The 23,039-nt window shown below is 42.8% G+C and overlaps 1 protein-coding gene across 1 annotated transcript; it reads right to left on the reverse strand.

Annotated features, from left to right (window-relative positions):
* Window positions 1-796: 796 nt before the first annotated feature.
* Window positions 797-2,717, reverse strand: LOC121046287. Its single transcript, XM_040500354.2, has 4 exons — window positions 2,331-2,717; window positions 2,077-2,210; window positions 1,919-1,983; window positions 797-1,189 (listed from the first exon to the last, which is right to left on the reverse strand). The coding sequence occupies exons 1-4, from the start codon at window positions 2,642-2,644 to the stop codon at window positions 797-799; spliced, it is 906 nt and encodes a 301-aa protein (XP_040356288.2). The 5' UTR covers window positions 2,645-2,717.
* Between the last annotated feature and the right edge of the window lie 20,322 nt (window positions 2,718-23,039).

Raw genomic sequence — 23,039 nt, forward strand, 5'->3', positions numbered from 1 at the left:
TCTTTATAATGCTGCATGACATTGCTGTGTATGGTTTTAGTTATTGACAATTGGGAATGCACAATGATTTTGTGAATGTTGCCATAGAGCTAATTTTAGTTTCCTGTCTGTTATTGTGCTTACGTGCTCACAGTCTCTATAACCCTGCACGAGCTTGCTTTCTGTGTGGTGTTTGTTACACATAAAATCTGATAAATATGTAATTTTTCCATCCAATAAACGTTATAAGATCAAACTTTGTGTGATACTCAATGGCTGTACATGTGTACATTCCTCCAGCAATCAACACTTGGCAAGGTGTCCACGGGCACAAGAATCTCCCCCCAAATATTGTTTTTAGAAACATTGTGTGTTGATTTTATTGGCACTTATAAACACAAGAACTATGGCAGATTTTGCATTAAATATGAGTTCTCAAGAAGTAGCTGTGACCAAGAAAGATTTTGGGTGTAAAAGAATAAAAAAACGCTTAAGCTTTGAGAAAACTCAAAATGAAATCCTTCATCTCCACTTGACAGCTATCACAACATTTTTCTTTGGTGAGTGAGTTTTTCTTAGTTAAACCGACCAAAAGGAAAACCAACATATATGCAAATGTTTCGTGGCCATCTTTAAAATAAATGATTTTTTTACAAAAATAATTATTTAGGTTGTAAAGGTTTAGAAAACTAGCTATTTACACCCAAATAAATTCGAAACTTCAGCAAAAAATGGCTTACTTTTGCTTTTTAGATTTCGCTTGTATAAAAGAAAGCTTGCATAAAACTCATTCTGTCTCGATGTGCATACTCCGAGTCTAGGACTGAAGGAGCTCCTTCAAGTAATATCTAAAATAGAAAAGCTCGAGCCTGGGGACAGCCTCTGAGAGAAAGCCTTCATCCCGCTCGACAAGTATGATGACATCCTGCTTCGACGAGTACACGTAAAAGAAGCATTGGGTAGTGTTTGTCACATACATCGCAATTTGCACCTGCGTGTAGTATGTGTGGCGCTTCTTCAGCATCAGACGCCCCTCTTCATATACTATGTACTTGACAAAGCTTTCTTCCTTGCTCACATCGATAAGAACCTTGTTTTTCCTTGAATAGGGACACTTAATTTCCAGTAGTGTCGTCTCGTCGCTGGTCTTGAAGAATCCGTCGGGGCTGGCACACAGCCATGGCTGCCTCAAGTGCACTATCAAGCCAACCTGAGTTTATATTGGTTGTGACATTAGGGTGATCATGCACGCTCACACACACTTCTTCAATAGAACTGGATAGGCAACAATAAAAACAGAACCACAAGTTTGGGAGACAAGGGTTATAGAAAATTTAATAAGAAATTGTTCGCCAATAACACTTCTTCTCACTTTTGCATACAATTTCATTGAAGAAAACTGCTTGGGGAGCACCAAGTAACACTTGTGTCTGCCATGCAAAGGTTTGAATCCTACCATAACGAGCACCTCTCCATTCAAGATTTCTTTTGGCTATTAAAATTAGACGTAAAATCTATGGCTCAATGCTGCTCCAAAAGTGAAATAAACTTCACTATGCCTTGTTTCAGCTTAAGTCGGAGCACAGCAAACACTACAAGCCGATGTAGCCTGCAAAAGCACAGCCTCGCTGTATTCATCATTCCTCTGTGCGTGTTGCACCTTGCACTTCTTTCTGTGTTGGTACGGTATGTCACCTAGCCTTTGACTGCTTCAACTTAAGTGCCGTTCACACACTTGCAACCGATTTGTACCGAGATAGTCAAGAGAGATTTTTAAGCCTCTTGTGACAGCATAGGACCAGAGGCACTGCTACGGAGCAGGTCCTACGCCGACGCAAGACACCTAAAAACCGGTCTTGTCTCCCTCGGTCCTACTCGGTTGCAAGTGTGTGAAAGGCGCTTTATGGTGAAACAGAGCATAGTTGCACCTTTCACTCACCTGTGTAACGGACGCACCAACCTTCTTCTCAAATACTTCTCTGGCTTCAGCTTCTGTCTTTCGTCCTAATAAAGATAAGCAGGATAAGGATGCCACTTAAAATAAGCATGCCACCAAATGTGCACTCGGTGCATGTGAATACTGTTCAATCATCTTACCATACGTCACAGCCTTTCCAGTGAATGGCTTTCGGTGAAGTAGCTTTTGGGCAAGGGTGTCGAATGGCCGCCTTCGAGCGACGACTCTGTGGGCGATGGAGCTCGACAGCCTGACTTCACGTTCGCTGAACCACCTGTATGTAAAGACCACATTGAAAATTTGATTACTATGTGCTGTACATATTCATTGCATAATACCAACTTCACAAAACAAAAGGTCATATATTTTTATCGAAAAATTAAAACGCACATGCCTTTTCGAGCCTGCCTGAAGCACTGTGTCCACAGCAATGCACTCGGCACCTTGCTGCGTGCACGCCACTTTGGAGGAGTATAGTTCCCTCTCAGCTGGCGTCATCTCCTCCTCCAGGTTACAACGGACAAGTCTCAATGCAATGGACGACTCGAAATTTACAGTCATTACGTGATAAACAGGCATGCAATTTTCCCACGTTATCATTTTTTGCAGGCGCGCAAGCTCTATCTGGTGAAATACCGCACTCAAGACATCTGAGATCACAGATTTCGCCTCTCTTTCAGTGGTGGTCATGGCACCAATCCGTGCCATGTCGTTGTGAGGGCACGCAATTTCTGGGAACCTGTTTAGGACATATGACGGTGGAACTTGATCAGGCCGTGCCCCACCAACAAACAGCTCCTTTTTACCTGCGAAGAGCAACTTGATTAGATATGAATGACATCATGGAACACAACTGGCAGAGAATGCAATTACAGGTACAAAAACCGGAATGAAATCTCAGTTTCAGGCCAGGAGCAAACAATATATGAGGCTTACGTCCGAACAGTTCCTCAATCGATTCCTTTGCGTCAATGTTTGGTTTTCGAGAGGGCTGGCCCCAAGCCTGTGGCAGTTCTGTTTTGGAGAGGGGCTGCTGTTCACTAATCCATAGTGCCACGGCAGCAGCATGCTTGCATGTGCCGGGGTACCCTGCCTTGCAAGTGCACTTCCCATTGCAGATATGACGGTCAGGGGCAAGCTGAAATTGAAAGTAAATAGCCAACTCATCAAGACGTGTACTGCGCATTTAGCGGCTGCATAACCATACATGCTCCCGACAAAACATAGTGAGCAGTCAATTACGAGCTCACCAGCATCGAAAGTCGGCATATTGAGCATTTTATTCTGACACACATCAAAACATTTTGCGAACAGGAACATGCTATGCTGCCTGACCAGTGGAGCGAACTGATTGTTTTTTCCCCTCTTAATATATATAATATATATATATATATATATATATATATATATATATATAAATATATATATATATATATATTTTTTTTTATTATTTATGCATATGTAGGCATGTACGTGCCCCAGGTTGGGTACACAACTTCTTTCCGGTATGGGCAGCATTGCCTTTTCTGGCCCTGTACGAAAATCCCCCCCCCCCCCCCCCCCCCGAGTACAAATAAAGTATCATTATTTTTTTTTTTATTAAAGTCTTTTCCAACATGAGATCAGCAGTAAAAGCGCCGCTTCCAGCGAGAGCTTTCTACCTTCGAAAAAACAAGCGTGCGCGGGTACCAAAGCTCTACAGAGGGCAACAAGCATATGCTAAAAGCTGAGCTCCTACTGCTGATCTTATTTTGCGTCAATATTACCGCGCAAATGCGCAAGAAAAGCTGCAAGAGCTCGAGAAACAGCGCGCAGTAGGAACGATGTGCTCGGCCGACAGACGGCCGGTCGCCGCTCGATCGCTTGCGTCTGCTTTTGCGCATTTTGGAGGTTGGTCATCAGCTGATCTTTTTATATGTACAGAGGAACTGCGCGTTAACGCGTCAACGTATCTAGTAACGCTTACCTCAAGCTCGATGTCGTAACAAGCTCGCTGTACTTGCGAGTGGCAGCGCGCAGACACCACACTGGCGGCTTCTTGTACGGCGTACACATAGCCTGCATCGCTCAGTTTTCTCCCTTTCCGAAGCGTTGAAGAACGAAAAAAGCTTTCTACGTTCGAAATTGGCTCAATTCCGTGCCGCAGAACAATTGAAAGGGGGGAATCCATACCGCCTACTGACGTTTACACGCGGGACAAATTCAAATGCGCGATTTTGTACTACCCAATACTTGTAAACAAATCATAGGGGGCGCTGCCAGCCGGTTTTTCCGCAGCGCCTCCTGGGCAAAGCAGGAGGCCTTTTGCCAGCTGTTATGTAGAGGCGCTCCGTGCTTCTACAGAATAGGTTGCGCACATACTTTCATCTAGGCGCGGTTACGGGCGCCCCCGTTCTGAAAGAGCGCACATCTCCTCACACACGTCTCGCACATTGATTCCACTGAAAGAAAATAATCCATTGCAAATACTGTACAGCACACTGGCTGAAGGCAAATCTCCTCCAACATGCACTTCCAGAATGCAGCAGCTACCGCTGTAGCGCGCTGGTCGTTTGCAATTTTTATCATTTAAAATGCTCTTAAAAAAAAAAATATATATATATATATATATATATATATATATATATTTTGAAAATGAAAATTTCGATTTATAGCCATGCATGAATTAAAACAAACTCAGCACATAAAAGAAAACAGATATGAAGTTTTCCATAGTTGCAGACTAAAAATAAATAATACTGACAAGAAAAACGAAACGTCCAGCGTTCGCGACTGTGCTACAATATGAGTGAAGGGAAAAAATCTGAAAAAAAAAACTGACGAATGGTAATACACAAGCCGGGTGAAAACTAAACTAAAAAGAATATAACACGTCATAGACATATACAACATTAGTTGCTACCAGTGCGTTTTAGGTTGCACAGTATCTCGACTTCACCAGTATATTAAAAAGAAAAACATTTTTTCTTAGTCTCTTTCTGGATATCCTTTTCACCAGTAATGTATTTTAACTGCCAAGCAAAAACTCGCCTAGCTCAATTTCACCCAAAACCGCCACCGGAAACGCCGTCGAAGAGTTGAGCATACCAGGGGAAATGAGCTGTCTTGCAATGCTTAAAAAACCCAGTCGTGGAAGTAGACGATTGAGCTGGGGTTGCCCGTTTTCTTCTGATCAGTGTTGTAGACGTTACCGAAAAGAAACAAACGAAATACGTTGCTCGTTACTTGTAAAATAAAGGAACGCGTTAGCGACCCACGTTACCTCAAAATAAACGGAGCGCATTACCGTAACAGTGACCGATAAAAATTAGCGCACGTTATATTTGTGATACCTTTTATTTATAAATTGACTGTAACAGGGTCTGCCTCGCGACAGCGTTCTTCGATGCGCATGATGGTGTGTTTTTCACGCTGTCTGATTGGTCCCATGAGCTCGTAGCGTCGGCTGCGTCTGGACTTAAGGTAATACAAAATATAAAAACACCAACAAATTAAGTGTACTTTTTTCGAGTTGTGGGAACAAAATGTAACGAGTAACGTAACTACGTTACCCGTCACTAGAAATATGTAACGTATGTACGTTACCCCTTACTTTTCTGAAAAAATGAAAGCCGTTTACAACTCCCTGTAACACCGAATTAGAGCGCAGCTCTTGAGGAGGAGGAGGGAAGGGTACTAGGGGGTGGGTCAAGTGACCTCGGGTGGCGGGGGGGGGGGGGTCACGTGACATTGGGGGGTCACGTGACCTTGTGGGAGTCACGTGACCTTGGGGTGTCACGTGACGTTGGGGGGTCACGTGACCTGGGGGTCACGTGACGATGCTGATGCCGTCATTAGTGACGTCACTGATGACGTCATCAGTGACGATGCCGATGTGGATACCGATGACGTAATCAGTTATGATGACGATGATGATGCGGACGCCGGTGACGTCATCAGTGACGTCACTGATGACGTCATCAGTGATAATGACGATGACGATGCGGATGCCGGTGGCGTCATCAGTGATGATGACGATGACGATGCGGATGCCGGTGACGTCATCAGTGACGTCACTCATGATGTCATCAGGGATGATAACGATGAGGATGCCGGTGACATCATTAGTGACGTCACTGATGACGTCATCAGTGGCGATGACGTCAACGGGTGGGTCACGTGACCTCGGGGGTCACGTGACCTGGGTAACCATCGTGACCCTGGTGAGGGTAATCCTAGTAACCCTTGTGAGGGCGACTCTCGTGACCCTCGTGAGGGTAACTCTAGTAACCCTCGTGAGGGTAACTCTCATAACCCTCGTGAGGGTAACTCTCGTAACCCTCGTGACCCTCGTGAGGGTAACCCTTTGAGGGTAACTAACCCTCCTAACTTTCGTGAGGGTTACGAGGGTTAGTAACCCTCGTAGCCCTCATGAGGGTAACCCTCGTGAGAGTAACCCTCGTAACCCTCACGAGGGTTATGAGGGCTACTCGCGGTTACGCCGACGGCGACGCCGACGGCGACGCCGCTCAAGCCGGGAATGGGCGCCTAAGAGCTGCGCTCTAAAAGTAAAGAGTACGTTGTTACGTCATGGAAAAAAAGTAACGAGTTATCGGTAACGCCGTTACTTGTAACGAGTTACATCCAAAACTGCCTTTGATTATATGCATTAACTAGGTTTTGAGCGTTGGCGCCTGCTTGTCTTAGTTGGTGCTCAAGTTGAAACATCTGGTTTTAATTCATCCCTACCCAGTGCTTCCCACTTCCGGAAACTTGGCACGTGGTTTACAGAAATTTTGAGTCAGACCCAGTTTTCGGCGATACTGCGAAATGCCTCAGATACACCGCAACCGGTCCAGCAGCAAACGGCGGATACCCGATTCGCGTAGAATACAGGGGCCAAACTTTGTGAGTAAAACGGAATTATATGACAATATCTATTGTGTAAAAATATCGAGAAGCGTATAACCTTCCCCTCATTTAATCGACAGAACACATATACGACGTCTTCATCTACGTCTTCCAAAGTCTAGTCTATGAAAAGTGACCGTTCATCCAATATTGAATTATTTCTTAATACTGCAGACACATTTTAGCCCACGTAAAGGTCAACGATATATAAATATAAAATAAAGAAAACACAAAGAACAGCAATATAACGAGATATAAAACATTATATTGCAAAAGCGACATCAATAAAGCCACATGTACCGGAATATAACGAGATTGCAACCTCCAACTTTGCAATAAATGTTTCGACGTTTGTTACTAGCAGGTGTGTTTTTTTTTTTTCGGTAGCTAATTACCATCAATCATTGACCAGGAAAAACAAAAATAATGATGTATCATTATATGTGCGGGACTCCCTGATCACTTTTCCGTTCTTAAAACTGGTGTTTACTCGCCACGGCAAAGTGGCACAAAGATACCTTGTTTCGCGCTAATATGCAGTTCTTTGCCAATTGCGAGTGAATCTAGCTTTAATCCTCGTTTTATTTCAAGTATATATACACCCTTTAACAGAATGGGGTCGAAAAGAAATGAAGCGTAATTTAGATAAGACCCGGCGAAGGTTTAGTAATTGGCAAGCTTCAGTCGCAGTGGGGCTGTAGAGATCTTACGTCGGTTGTTCCATAGGGCTCAGAGAGCGCCAGAAAAATGTAATGGGCGCGGTCATTCTAACGTAATAGACCTTTTCAAAAGTTCGTCAAGCAACATTGGCGGTCGCCATTGCTTGGACACGAAGCGCGTGACTGGATTCGAGTCATCGCCGAACGCTGACGTCAGCGCTCGTATCCAACACATGCTCAGAGGATGTGAGCAAGCAATGGCGGACAGTTTTTGGCGCCGGCTTTGAGCAGGGTCTATTCATTCGGTGGTTGTTACCACTAGATATTTACCTAAGTACCCTTTTTCAAAAAAAAAAAAAAAAAAAATTGCAGCATCGCTAATTATAGATGATGAAACATTGATGGAACTCACAATTATTTTTGATGTCTAAACCTTGAATGCGTTTCAGTCGGAGTAAATTTTAAATAGTTCCTGCTTTAGCAATTGGTTGCTCTGGATTTTTTTGACAGTTGATACTGTTGGTTAGAAAGTAGAGATAGAAGGTGTGACTAAGCCCTTATCGATAGAAGCTAATCTATCCAAATTATTTTTGACAGCCTATTGAATGAGTTTGTAGTCGACTGAAAACTTTTTTCTCCATGGTATCTTCAACTGGCGAAAAATTTAAGGACGTACAGCATCATTAGCAGTTACTGTTCCCACAGACGTTAGGTTTCTTCAACGATTTTTATTTTAACAATTTGAACCTGGTGCAATATACTGTCCGCTGAATTCTTGAAGAAACGCAAGTTACGATTGGAATGTCAACATTAAATTAACTGAAACATAACTTTAGAACTCACAAGAAATAAAGCATGGAGAAATAATGAACATGACTGGTCTATATTCTTTTAGGTTATACATTTACTTTAAATTAAAGTAGACGTTATCGCAGACTTAAAAAAAGTTTAACCCGTGTAAAACATGTTTAGTTTTTAACGAAAATTATTGAAATATATACGAAGACCTAAAAATACATTAAGACGCCAAATATTTGACCAAAGATCGATTTAAGGAAATTTTACCTGTTCACAATTTCTAAAATCTACGACTTCCACTTTATTCGGAACACGTGGAGCGTGTTCCGCTCCACGTGTTCCAATAAATGGGATTTGTTCGTACAGATCCATGTAGCACTTTATTAATACTGTCATATGCAGTATTTGATCCGCGTTGCGACTCTCTTTTTCTATTAACTCCGAGCGGCTTGGGTTTACAGATTTAACGTGCCCACGACTTCTCAGTTGAAATGCTTCATATATTTCCTTCACGTTCTCTTATATTTTCCTTCACGTGCTCCCTTAAAATTGAATCAATAAATAGGTTGAAAAAACGGACCAATAGGATCCAAAGAAAAGAAATTGAAAATAGTAAGCAGTGAGAGAGTGCAGGCGAGCTGGTAATCAATCGACATCTTGTAAACCCTGAGATGGGTTTACAAGATGTTGAAAATAGTTGTGTTCGTCCGTTTTTTTATCGTTCCCCATCTCAGGGTTTACAAGATGTTGAAAATAGTAGCTTTCGTTTTATGGCATTCGACAGTACTCTATTGGAGGTATGGAATTAAGGGGAACGCGAATAAAAATTGTATTATATTATATCTCACTTTACAAAAACTTACTCGCACTAGTGGGACCAGAGTAAACTCGCGCATACAGCCACTGATAAATAAATAAAAAAGTTTTTGCTGAGGTGCAATTTTGAAGATAGACGCGAACTTTTTCTTGTAGCCTCTCGCTAAACTTGATGTCGTAGTTAAGGTGTCGCAGTGTTTACATAGCCGGACCAATTACTTTATGATAACGTTTGTTCTATGCGGCTAAACTATTGAACTCGAGCACTGCGTGAAAACTCGATTTGTGCTCGGAAAATCAATTAAGGTCTCGCCGCAATGACGGGAATAGCAAAACCATAACAAAAATTGGCACTTAGTACTTACCCTTCGTTTGCAATCATTAGCACGTGGCTGTGATGAGCATTGACCAAAAATATTCGGTACCAGATCACGTGACCGCTTGTTCTGACTGTAAGTGGAAGAAAAAACATGTTTCGTTTTCTGTAATTTGTCTTCTGCGATTGTCATTGGTTCGAACACTATATTTACGGATGTTTCGTACGTCCTGCGCATCAAAATTATATACGTGCTTTATTGGATTTTAAAGAAGTGTTGCATCGCTTGTATATTTTTGATTTCTAATGCATTGATTAGGCACTCTTTGTTTCAGTGAAGCAACCGCGTTCCTTGAGTCGTCTTCTGGGTATACGGCCAAGAACATCTTAAGTTTTACTACTCCTGCACCTGGTATACATGGCTGAAATGTATTCTGCTGTAGCCCATATGGGAGTTTAGCGTCAAGAGTTTAGCATGAAGCCAAACAAGATGTTGAGGAAGTTGGCTTATTCTGCTTGAAATCTCATGATTGGAATTCATCTTAACTTACAGCGCGACTGGTACAAGGACAGATTGTTGGGAGAAGCGTTGAAAAGACGTCATTGCGCTCTAACTAAAAATTAGGTAAAACCGTTCGTACTGAAAAACAAATAAACATATGCACTCGTACGACTTATAGCCCATAATACCGTATGAAAGGCTGATACAAATGAAAATCTAAGAACTCATTTTTTTTTCGGCGGACTTAACAATTTTAGAGCCTCAAGACAATTTCCCATAACTTGTGCACGAATGCTACGCAGACCACAAATATCGTCGGTGTTGTGCACCACGTTTATATTGTATATATAAAATATTACTAGACGAAAAAAAAAATCTTCTAAACATGTGGAAGAAACCAATGTCATTTATGTGTCAACTGACAGGGTAGGTATAGTAAATAACCATGGCCGAGCATTAAACTGACTTGTGCGCTTTTAATTGAGAAAGACTTTAATGTCATATGGGTTTTTTATATGATCATATTCGATATCGCTCGTGTGGGTGCATATTGTTTTTGTAATGCATTTGAAATAATTTATGGTGTTTTTTCAGCTTGTAGTATAATATTCTGCCTCCGTTTTGGGGTGTAACGGTATTGTGATTAATTTTGAATAAAAAAAAAAAGCTAACTGTTAGAACCGCGCTCAATAAATCTTCCCAATATTTGTTTCATAGCAGCAGCAAGCGCCAAACTTAAGATATACGCCGCATATGTGGAATGTAACAAATGCACTGTTGCAAGAACTACCTTCGTCAACAGTAAGTTTAACGCCCTTTCTTAATAAAAAAGGAACAAATATATATAGGGTGTCACAAAAGAAAATTTACACGGTCTTTTTTACCGCAAAAATAAACTAGGCATCGCCGAACGCTCATTCTCCGCCCAAATGTAGAGCTAGAGGTCACAATCAGATGCCAAAGTTTCAGCCCGACCCGATAACTTAATCAAAAGTTATAAGTGATTTTCTGGAAAAGTTCAATGGGAAAATGGAGCCTATTTTTGCCTGTTTTCGGTTTCTGGTGCCATAGAGCCCCATGTGTTTGAAAACTCCGTCGGCCGCGCAGAGAGAGAGAGAGAGAGAGAGAGAGAGAGAGAGAGAGAGAAAGAGAGAGCTTTTGTAAGAAATATATGTACATCCGTACTTCGATATAGGTGCTTGAGGTTGCATTCGTTGCTGAGAAAATTTGGGGCTTAATTGCTTGTACGTCCCATCCGGGTGTTCTAGTCTGCGTGAAATGGATCTCGTTCTAAGCGTTTTTATCATCTGTCAAGTTTTTCTTTTGGCGTAAAACAAGTAAAAGTCCTGCTGCAAGCAACGAGTTACTTTGAAATGAAAATATTTTATGAATACAGCAATGGCGCCTTATGCACCTAATGCTGACAAACAATGTACACGTTCCACTTTTGCTTATTTTGAGTTTTTCGAAATTCCTGTAACGTTTTGCTCCGCATCCTTTGAGACCATGATTATGTCCGAGATCACACGCAGAACAACGCACTATCGTCTTAGTCCGTTCTTTTCTTCCTTCGCAAGCCTGGCGCTTGGCGAGTGAAAAAAAGGGGCGGATATTTCATTCGGTAGAATTGCCATCGTGCTTGAGAGTTTGAATGTGCAAAATCATATAGCACTGTTGAATTCCTTTATAGTTTAGAATCAGTGCTTCAGTTCACAGAATGTTTAGGTTCCTTTTAATCATCAAAACGGTGTGTGCCAACATCCAGTAAAGTCTAAACTGTTGAAATTATACAGATTTCACGTGCTCTCTTTTGGTACCTGACTCTCAGCTTGCCAAGGACACCACCTGTTGTGAATTTATTTTCGCGCTTCTTTGCGGCACGGGGCCCAAGTATTACATATACGACGAGTGCTGCTAGGGACAAGGGACAACGTTTGTGAACGAAGAACGGGTGCTGATTCAATAAAAATGTGGTGGCGGTGATGACTGTCTCGAATGATTGTGTATATTTTTTTATAATGTTATAAAATCTAAAGTTACGAGTTCGCAATTATCATGCTACCCGCCCCATCTATGGATTTGTTCTAGATAAGAATATAACGAGTGAAGAGTATGCCTGATTGCGGCTAATGCCTCATGATGACCACCCTTAACTAACCATTATTTCATCAGCTAGATTGCGTCACTCCTCTGCGTGGTCGAGAAGGAGAGAGGAGAAGGGAACGACGAGAGCGGACGTGTTTTCGCGGCGCTCTGCCACCCTCGATAGGTAGACCTGTTTCGATTAGGCCTACCCGTGCCTTGCCATCGAAGGCCCGGGGTTGTTCTATCTGGGATAAGATTAACCGTTTCAGAGATTAATAATTTTAGCCACAAAAAATTATGTCTAGAAAGAAAAGATAACCAAGGTCGCTGGAGCACTACGGATGTTTTGAATAAAAATTCAAGGGGGACAAACCATTGGATCTTAAACTTTAAATTTTAAACTTTGCAAAACAACAACAACAACAACAACGACTACAACAAAAACAAACGAACAACACTAGAATAAAACAAATGTTTAACTTGCCTCTCTAGGTGCCTAATGTTATAGAAGTGACGGCAGAGGAGACCAATCAAAACATCTCAATATATTTTCTAAAATATTTTACACTTGCCAGTTAAAACAAAAAGCTATCAGAACAAAAATGATTTCTCGTGTAGCTTATAAATCGACTCATATCTTAATTTGAGAGACCAAAAATGTAACATCGACGTAGATTTCGCCCTATGAAATGTGAATACGTGTGATAAAAAATATTGTCAACTTATGTGCATGCTTTGTTCAGGCTTTCGACGAGGACATCTGCACAGATGGGCTATTTGATGCAAGGATGTAATAAAATGGTTCGAGTATCTGAATATAAACCCATTTACAAACTTTCTTTTATATAAAGATTAAAGCTAAAACTAATAAACCCTAATTTGTCTGTAAAGTGGGAATTCTTTTTGATTTAAAAGATGCTGACAATAGGATAGTACGATACCAATAAAACACAAAATATGTGGAAAGAAAGTGCGCGGAGAGTGAATAAACGATCAGGTCAAGGGACAACATGGGCACATTTTTCAAAATGAATAAAGTTCACATTTCTGCGAAAACGTGTCAACATGAGGGTACATGACCCGGGTGCTGAAACTGGATAGAGCACAGCTTCTTTCCGCCATAGACTTTTTTTTCCAACTTTCATAACACGTAATGTTTGCTCTACATTTGGTGTAGAATAATGGCTTCCATAGCTTTATACACCAGCTCATGTTTACAAACAAGTCGGAGCGCCCCTAGCGGACGCCACCGGCGCCGCGCATGCGCGATGGAGTGTGGGCAAGAAGCTCGCCGTCGCCCATAAACAAACCATTGGAATGCGATGTCGTCGGCATCGGTGTGAGTCCCCCTGCCCCTTTTCGCATTCGAATTGTTGATTCTATGTCTTCCTGGCAATGCCTGACTACTTTACCGGCCTCAGCGAAATTACCGAGGCTCGTTACACCGCAAAACTTCGCGTGAATAATGTGACATGCGGCAATTCATTCCGTGTGGATGCCGCAGAATGTACGCTAAAGCCTGATTCGCATGATGAGATTTCGCTCGCAATTTTCAGTCGCGACGTCGCTCGGGTTACAACAGTGTGAACCGTAGCTGAGATTGCCGGTGTCGATACCGAAAATCGCAAGCAGAATCGGGCCAAGTGAATCAGGCATAACAGGTCGCTGACGGCCACGGGTAACAATGATCAACGTTCTCCTTGTATCTACTGTTTATATCGAGCCTGCTTACCAATCTTCAAACTTAAGTCGTTCGAGGCCTGCACTTACTTCTTATCGCAAGTACCGGGCCAACATTTGGTCTACGGGCCGGTGTCGTCTAAAAGAGCAGACGACAAGCAGAAGCGTTTGAAAGAGCAGACGACAGTTCGAACGATCAGGCGGCCGTTCGAACTTGAAGACGCACTGAACGTCGTCCGCAGGTGGTCCGTACAACTTGACGGTTTTCCGGTGTTCATGTTGTAACAAAACAAATAAATCTGATGAGCAGAAGTATCCGCGAATTCATCCCAAAATGCTTCCCGCAAAAGCAATCGTGGTCTGACGGTGTTTTTTTTTTTCTTCTTTTCACGGCACATATCCACGTTCTCGGCAGAACCGAGCACATGAAAACTGATCTTCAAACCTTTCTCGACTTTTTTGGTACAGCCCCAGTCGCGGCATTTTGTCAAGTAGGCAGGTTTTTGTCAGATTCCTTTCAAAACAACGCAAGAATAGATCTCACATGGGGACTTCCGCCCGCAGCCCCAGACCGGAAGTGCGCCCGACGCGCCACCACCGCGCCACCACCGCGCCGTGACGTAACAGAGATGAGTTCGTCTATACCTGAGCGCTCAAGTGCCTAAACCAATAGTTGAGGCTGACTAGAAGCTGTTGGTAAAAGTCAATAGATGATAATGATAATTATGTTGATTTGCGGCTGCTAACTTGTGTCTTCGAAATGTCCGAAAGGAACGACAACAATGAATTATACTTGGAATGTAAATCACTTATTGAAGAACACGATGGTGTTCTGGAATGCAACGATTGTCACTTTAAATACAACCTTGGTACTTGTGCAGGCGTGACTCGAAACGCCGTCCGGGGAAAGAGCCAGGGTTTAAAGAAGCATGGAAATGTCAAACATGCAAGGGAGCAAAAGTAAGAACATGGAGCACTCCTGGAGATAGACAAACTAAAGACGAAAGGTCGTATGTACAACAGCTGACCAAAATAATGAGCATATTCAGAGTACTAGCACTACTCATACTGCAAGTACATAGGCTAGTAACAATGAAAAAAACCGTCATGAGAATTAAAGAGTCCGTCTAATCAATGACGGACGACTAGAATGAGGGGCTAAAAAAAATAAAGAGCACGAAAGCGAGATTAAAGATCTAACAAAGAAGTAACGAACTGAAAAAGGAGAGGAAGACTCACGACACGGCTCAACAAAAGAAGGAAATAAACAAGCTGGAGCAATACGTGCGGAAAAAATGATCTTGAAATGGACGGGCTTGCCGAAACCTTTAACAGAAATCTCTTAGAAAAATTGAATATTGCTGAGTAGTTACAAGTACCAAGATTAACGACTGATAGTGTGGATGCAGTTCATCGCATCAGCACCAAAGAAAAGAAAACGCCAATGGTGATTGTGCGTTTTATCAATCTCTACGATCGCAACGCATGACTTCAAAACAAGCAAACATTGAGAAACGGAACAGACGCAGATAATGTCTATCAGCAAAAAAACTTGACCGCGTCGAACCAAATATTGTTTTTTGATGTGAGAACAAATGAAAAACAATTCGGCTGCAAGTTTTTGTGTGGCATAAGGAAGGCTGCTCTTATGTGCGAAAACCTAGACGAACCAACTATTCAAATCAAGGACGAAAGTGACATTGAAAAAAATATAGATACATTTGCTAGTAGTTGCTTATATTTGATTTGTCATGGACCGAAACCAAACGCATTCTTCTTTTGAGAAGTGGGGGGAAAGTAAATTCGATACTAAAAACGAGTGTTGTTTTGTTCTCCTGCACGCCAATATTCGCAGTCTTAAAAACATTTCAAGAAAAAAAACAGCTTGGTAAAACCTCCAATTGGATAATATAGACATAACTGTATTTTCGGAAGCTAATATTAAATCGGATGAAGAAACCTTGTTTTCTTTCTGAATAATTTTGAGATGTTTACGCATAATATAGATGAGAAGAAGGGAGGATGAATCATGATTATGGTAAACAAAAGGTGGAAGCAACCAAAAGCAATACAATTATGTTCGTTTCGACGGAGGTTCTTTATATGAATATGAAATATAACAATAAATAAAGTTCTATGCTAGCATATACCAAGCACCTCATGGTAATGTAAATGCATTTCTAGATGATATCAATAACTGGTTAAATAACAACAAAGACACTGACGTGATAGTTGGAGGGGAAATTAATGTAGACACCAGAAAATCGAGCTTACGTAACAATAAACACCTATATGACGTGGCGCAAGGGGGATTGGAATCGATAATATGCGAATTCATAAGTGAACAAATATCAGGAGGGAAACTAACACCATCGTGTATAGATCATATACACATGTGGGCTAGAGAGGGTAAGTCCAAAGGGCAGGCCATTTCCGGGAAAGTAGACGATCCTTATGACGTAGCATCAACCATTACGAATTTCGTTTAAATGTACCAATAATAAAAATAATGATTGTTCTTTTAATAACAATAAAACGTTGATCGATATATCGAAGGGATAGACTGAAACAATAACAATAAAACGTTGATCGATATATCGAAGGGATAGACTGAAACAATAACAATAAAACGTTGATCGATATCGAAGGTATAGACCAGAGGAATTATACGATAATTCGGTTAACATATTCAAAGGTATTTATGCGAAACCTGTTAAAATATGCAACACAAAAACATAAACAAGAGAACCAGTGGGTGACTAATAAAATTGACGACTTGATTAAAAAAAACAACGAAATCTTGACAATTACGTAAGCGTTTCCTTAATAATGACAAGTATAAAGAAAGAAGCATAAGATTTACAAAAACGAACTTTTATTGGACGAAGTTTTCTGAAACATGGGGTGCTGCGCAGTGCTGGATTTCAATAATCCAACTGCGAGAGCGAAAAAAACAACAACAATCGAGGACACATTTTAAGCGAACTTTGGACCAGAACAAGACTTAGAAGTACTAGCAAATGGCTGGAATACGGAATACGAACAATCAATCAAAATCATTTGCTGCATGGAAATACTAAAACGAAGCAATCAAATATGAAATAGTACTTACTTTTTTTTGTACTATAGACCAACACGCGGCCCTGACGTCACGCGGCTGCGGTGGCGCTGTCGACGGCACGGCGCGTGCGCACACGCTTCACTCCTTCGGAATTTGGTTTCTGCGCATGTGCAGTGCCCACACCTGGTGTGGGCAAACGCGGGCTTGTTTGTAAACAGCGTGTCGGTCTATATGATTGACGGTGATGTGATTGAAATAGTTAAACATCGACTAATAAAGCAGTGAGATCGAATCAAATATTAGCGAGAGATATTTAATGCCAGGGCAATACATTAAAACCTCCACTACTACTATTATACACTCTTATATTTTTAGTAGCAATATTCCTAAGAAACTTAAAAAAAAATTCATTGTTCGGGCAATATAAAAAAAGACGAAAAAAGTCAAGAAATACCTTTACAATCTCAAAAATACCTTTACAATCTCAAGAAAAAGAAATAATAAGGCCTCTGGAACTAACGAATATTTTTAATAAAAATTTAAGGGCGACCAAACTATTGTACACTGAGCTTTAAAGTTTTAACATCGCAAAAGCAAACAAACAGCACTAAAAAAAACAAAAAAAACACTTAATTTCCCTTTCCCGGTGTCCAATATTATAGATGTGACAACAGAAGAAACTAATGAACACCTCTCAATATATATTTTGGTAATATTTTACAATCTCTCCATTTTATTAATTAGAACAAAGGAAAAGGTAACAACAAATTTTTTGCCCTATAAACCGTGGGCACGTGCGCTCAAGAAAAAATAACGAAACTTCATGCGTATGGTACGTTCAGGTTTTCGACGGGGACAGCCTCCACATGTGTATCATTTGATGCAAGGTCGTAAACCCATTTCCAATCTTTGATATAATAAAGATTAAAGCTGCAACTAATACAACATAGTTTCGCAGTAAAGTGGGGGTTCTTTTTTATTTAAGGGGTTCGATAACAGGATGTTACGATACCATAAAAATATACAAAAATGTAAGCAAAAAGTGCCTGGAGAATGAATAAACGATCATGTCAAAGGAAACATGTCCACCTCTTCCAATATTAATGACTTTAATAATTCTGCGAAAACCTGTCAGCATGTAGGTATGTAACCCCGATCCACAGAAAACTGCAAACAAGCCGGCTCCTCTCCGACACAGACTTTTCTTTTTAAACTTTCATAGCACGTGTTGTCTGCTCTACATTTGCCGTGGAAGAACGGCGTCCATAGATTTACATCTGAACGCTCAAGTGACTAAACGAACAGCTGAGACGGGGTAGGCGCCGCTGGAATAAATGAATATAAATGAATAATATGATGACGATGATCATGATGACGATGAGGATTTGTGGCTGTTCCCTTTAAATTGGGCGGTTCTATAGTGCGAGGGATCTGGCCTATTGGGGTTGTTAGCCCCTTTGCTGCACCAGCAGGCACCAATATTTTTAGCCTTCTCTTGGTAGTATCCACCACTCCTTTTGCACCCTTCGTGTGTCATTGGCGTATAATTCGCGCTTGGTGCGTGCCCAAAACCGAGTGATGATGCTAGCGCGCACTCACTGTGCGTGTTCGCACTCTATAGTTGTCTTGAGTGCAGGCCGGCGAACGAGAGTACGACATGCTCATGGTTTTGTTATCTCACCACAAACTCGACATACTGGTGATTCTGCCGTCTGGTCGTGGTGCCTGCGATACACCTGCGTTCGCGGTGCACCGGCGCGTACCTCAAGGACAGACGGCTGCCCAGGCTGTTGTCGTAGAGCATAGTCTTTGCCGATATTTCTTGCTTCCACCGATGGTACATGCGTAGCGTCGACTTGGACTGCGCTGTCTCTGCCCACCTCCTGCTCTCCCACCCTCGTCCGGATCTGCAGCACCAATTTCTTCTCTGGTGTGGCGTTCACTGGGGCTTTAAAGAAGCGTTACGTCTTCTCCACATTCCGTCCACCCTATAGCTGAAACTGCAATGGAAGCTACGTCCTCACTGAACCAGTCATGCGCCTCTCTTTCGTCACGTCATGACGCTCCCGGCCATAACTGCGCGCGGAGAGCCGGGTCAGGTGATAGGAGGGATGCGGCTGATTTGGTCGGCGGGGGCGTAGCTCCCACCGTATTTTCAGCTTAAGGATGAACGGAGAATAGTTTGTACAGCCGCTTCCTTCAGCAGGTCTGTGCTCCTGGCAGGTTTGTTTATGATACATGGCAAAACTTCATGTACAAACAAAACATAATAAAACGAAATAAAGCGTCTGGTGTCCGAACAAGGAAGCTAGGAAAGGTTGATGTTTCTAGGTTTCTCGCCCTAGTTTAGAGTAATTCATTAAGATGGTAAGAAAGTAGCCTCGCACAAAGTTCATTGGGGCTGTGGTCAACGTATATACAAAGAAAAATGGTAGTTCTATATTTTTTCTCGTGGAGCTAGATTTTCGCTAATCTAAATACAGGTCTAATTCTGGGTTTTTCCATTTTCCCGGATCTTGATAAAACCTGTTTGGGGGTTAATTTTTGAAGTATATTGGTATTTTTCGAAAAGATGGACCGTAATTATACATTACTGAAAGAAGAAAGACACGGACTGACAAGATGGCACATCATACATACAGGTGTCGGCTTGGGTGGCACCTTCAACGGCTTGACAACTATAAAATAATTGGAGAACGACAAAAAACTTTAAAATATATTGAATTGTCGAACTGAGCGAGCAAAACTAAGAACCTTTCAACGTTTTAACATTTCAGCAGCGGAAATAGAAAATTGAAATATATTTGACGGTCGTGTTGCTTTCCTTTAAACACAGTAACTGTTGAATCTAATCAGAACTTAGAACCTTCAATTTTTTGCGAACCTGTGTTTCTCCTTGCGGAGGCTTGATGCACGGTCTAAACAATTTACAAATCAGACCCATTTTTGATGGCACTGCAAAATTCTCCAGATACACCGAAACGGGACGAGTGAACGGCGCCTGCCGTTCTATGCGGAGCGCCAGTGTGCACATTTGCTTCTTGCATTGGGGTTACGATGATGTCAGAGCGCCGAACTCTTATTGGCTTATGAAAACCAGAAATAGTGGGCAGACCTCAAGGCATTTAGCATTGACGCCTACCCACTATCTTTTCAATCATAGCCAGTCAAAACTAGGCGTCGTTTTGACGTCACCGGAACCCCTGCGCAAAAAGCAGACGACTTGCTTTCCGCATAAAGGCTAGCCCGCATGGCGCGTTTTTCAGTGCGTCTAGACGCGCGTCTCGGCTTGGCGCGCGCGCTAAGCAGGACGCGTGCGCCAAGTCAAACCACACGCAGCGCTACCGTGCAGCGCTTCGCGTCTGCGTTTCCGAAGCGTCTGCCCAACGTAGCCAGACGCGCTAAAGAAACAAAAGCAAACATTAAATAGAAATCGCGCGGTAAATGATGGCTACATGCCGTAATATTTAATTTTAGTAATAGTAAGCACTCATTTTTATTACAGCAATCGCAATAAAGCTCAATTTCACTAATTTTCATCCTTTTTAGTGCGTACGCCTCATCCACGTTTCGCTACGCCATTGGCATCACCATCGCCCGCGCCAAAACTGCCAAAACATTTACAGCTGGCCGCTGCCAGCTGGCCGCTACAGTGGTTACGTTGTTGCGGTTGTTGCCGGTAGTATTAATTTTGTACCTTTGTCTCTCGGTGTCCTTGTATTCTTTACATTTGGTCTGCCAGAGTGCAGGACGCTCTTGTACTTCGCTAGGTCCTCTCTGTTCCGCTGAAGCAGCGTCAGCCTCTCCCGCGGAGCAGAGAGGATTCCCTGGACTTGTGTAAAAGGTATGATTAACTAATATCCGCGGGGGGAAGGACGTAACTACCCATGTTCGCCCTGCTGCTAGCGTTGGCGGGGCCTAAAAGCCGTTTTTATTTAAGGCCGCGAGCGTGCAAATTTTGTAAACTGTGTGTGTGTGTGTGTGCGTGCGCGCGTGCGCTTTGCCTTGGAATGGCACAGGGCTGCTACCCGGTTTTGTGTGTATCTTTCTGTTTTGAGTGTTTTTATTTATTTTCCTTTCCCGTATCCCTTTCCCTACTTGGCGGCGGGCTAGCAGGCCCACTTGCGTAAGTTCTCGACCTTTTTGCCTAGCCTCGCACGCTGCCGAGTGGGTATCGCAATATGTGCAAATAAAAAGCATTATTATTATTATTATTATCGCCTATCTCGCGAGGTCTGTGGCGAAAACTACAGTCCTACAGTGGAGAAAATTCAAACGCTCCTTGCAACTAGTGAACACGGCTGTTCATTGGTTGTTGCCTTCTGGACGCAGCGCGAGACGCGACGCGTGGACGCAAAATATCTGGCTCCTCCAGATACGCCGGGATGCGCCAAAAAACGCTGCGTTTCGTCCCGGCGCCGGAAGTGACGTCAAAGCGCAGGCGCAGACGCGACGCAGACGCGGAGAAAAGCGCACCATGTGGGCTAGCCTTAAGGCTCTGTTATACTATGGTACCTCGAGCGCGTCTCCGCCTGGCGTGTTTAGCGTCCTATCCCTCCCATACATCAGAAGTGGTCCCGAAGCGGAAACAAATGACGTCATAAAAACCGGAGTGTCATGCTGTCAGATGTCGCGATCCTGGCGGTTGGGCGTAGAAAGCCTTTCGAAAAGCACGAGCAATAGCGAGTGTCGCTGTCGTCGCGGCGTGTCAACTACTTGCTGTCGAAGCTTCTGTGCACTGCCACACTGCAGAGGGACATACAGCAGAACAGGCGTCTGCCACATGCAGCGCCGCTTTTGGGACACCGCCAGGATCGCTACTGGCGACAGCATGACAACGCTATGATGTCGTCAGGCAGAAATCGAGGGACCACTTTTTTGGACGCGGTAAACACACCAGACGGAGACGCGTCCCAGGCACCACAGTTATACTCTGACGTCCACACGTGAAGAACTGTTTTAGTACAGTAGGATTCTTAAAATCCATATGCATAACTGCCTTCTTATAATACTGTTGATGAAGTAACAGACTTCCTTGAATACCAGTTGAACGTAGAGGAAAAGCGAAGGAGAGGAGAAAACAAAGAGCCACACTGCTGGACTATCAACCTTTAAGTAAAAAAAAAATTATTTTCCTTGACACTATTTGTAGAGGTTCTTCTTCATCTGTCGGATCTTAGATAGAAAAACTTATTTTTCCTCTACACTAACCGCAGAAGTAATCTCTTCTTCAGCTGTCGGATCTTAGAAAACCTTTCTTTTCCTCGACACTTTCCGTAGAGGCAACCTCTTCTTCCTCTGTCGGATCTTAGAATGTTTCCGACTTGGTTGTCGAGGGGCCGCTCCCCGCAGATATATTTTTTCTTTAGGGAAGAGGGCAACGGAGGTGGCACTTACGCATTCCTCACCACTCTCCTCAACGGCCAGCGACTCGAGGATCTTCCTCCCAAGCTGTGTACGGTGTCGTGAGACGACGGTGACGTTTGAGAAGTCGGGAGTACATTTGCATTCCCGACAATGCGCCGAAAGGTGGCCAGCCGACCACAGAGGCTGCATGTTCTCTGGTGCGGTCGTTGATACACCTCCCCATTTGCCCTATGTAGCATTTGCCACGTGACATATGGGGTATTGTAGACGATTCGTTTTTCGCATGGGGCGTAGGGTGCTCGATGCGCAGTGCCGCAGGTAGTCCTCACGTTCTGGTCGGTCTCTCGGTTCACCCTATATACGGCAGATGGCGTATGCCTTGTTGGGGGCTAAGCACACGACATGGATGCCTTGTCGGCCAGCAATCTTTTTAGACGATGAGTGTTCCCGTGTATATATGATACCACTACAAAAGGCTTTGGGAGTTTCTTTTTCGTTGATTCATTTTTCTCTGAATTATGTCGCACTTGCTTGCAGAGCTTCTCACATATCGCTACGAGGAGGGTACTCGAGTAACCGGAGTCCTGGGGTCTACAAAGCTGTCTTTGAAAGCTGCGCCCCACCTTATGACGGCAGGATTTTTGTAACGCCGAGACTAAAGCTTTGGTGACCATCCCCCGTTTTACATTTTTGGAATGCCCCGAGTTGCTCGGGAGGAACCCCTTGCTCTACTTTCAGCTGGTATTCAAGGAAGCATGTCAAACCAACCTGCTCAGCTCCAGGCCGTCACGAAATAACACTATATTCAATATGTTTATAAACAAAGTGTTTCGCTTTTTTATTATTAGAACGCACATTACGTTTCCTCTGGAAATGTTCCTACGCCTTATCAGTCAACCTCGTTTCAGCGCCAGTTAATTTTCTTTTCA

The sequence above is a fragment of the Ixodes scapularis genome, unplaced genomic scaffold, assembly GCF_016920785.2.
Source record: "Ixodes scapularis isolate PalLabHiFi unplaced genomic scaffold, ASM1692078v2 PGA_scaffold2__306_contigs__length_199485367, whole genome shotgun sequence".
Taxonomy (NCBI): Eukaryota; Metazoa; Arthropoda; class Arachnida; order Ixodida; family Ixodidae; genus Ixodes; species Ixodes scapularis.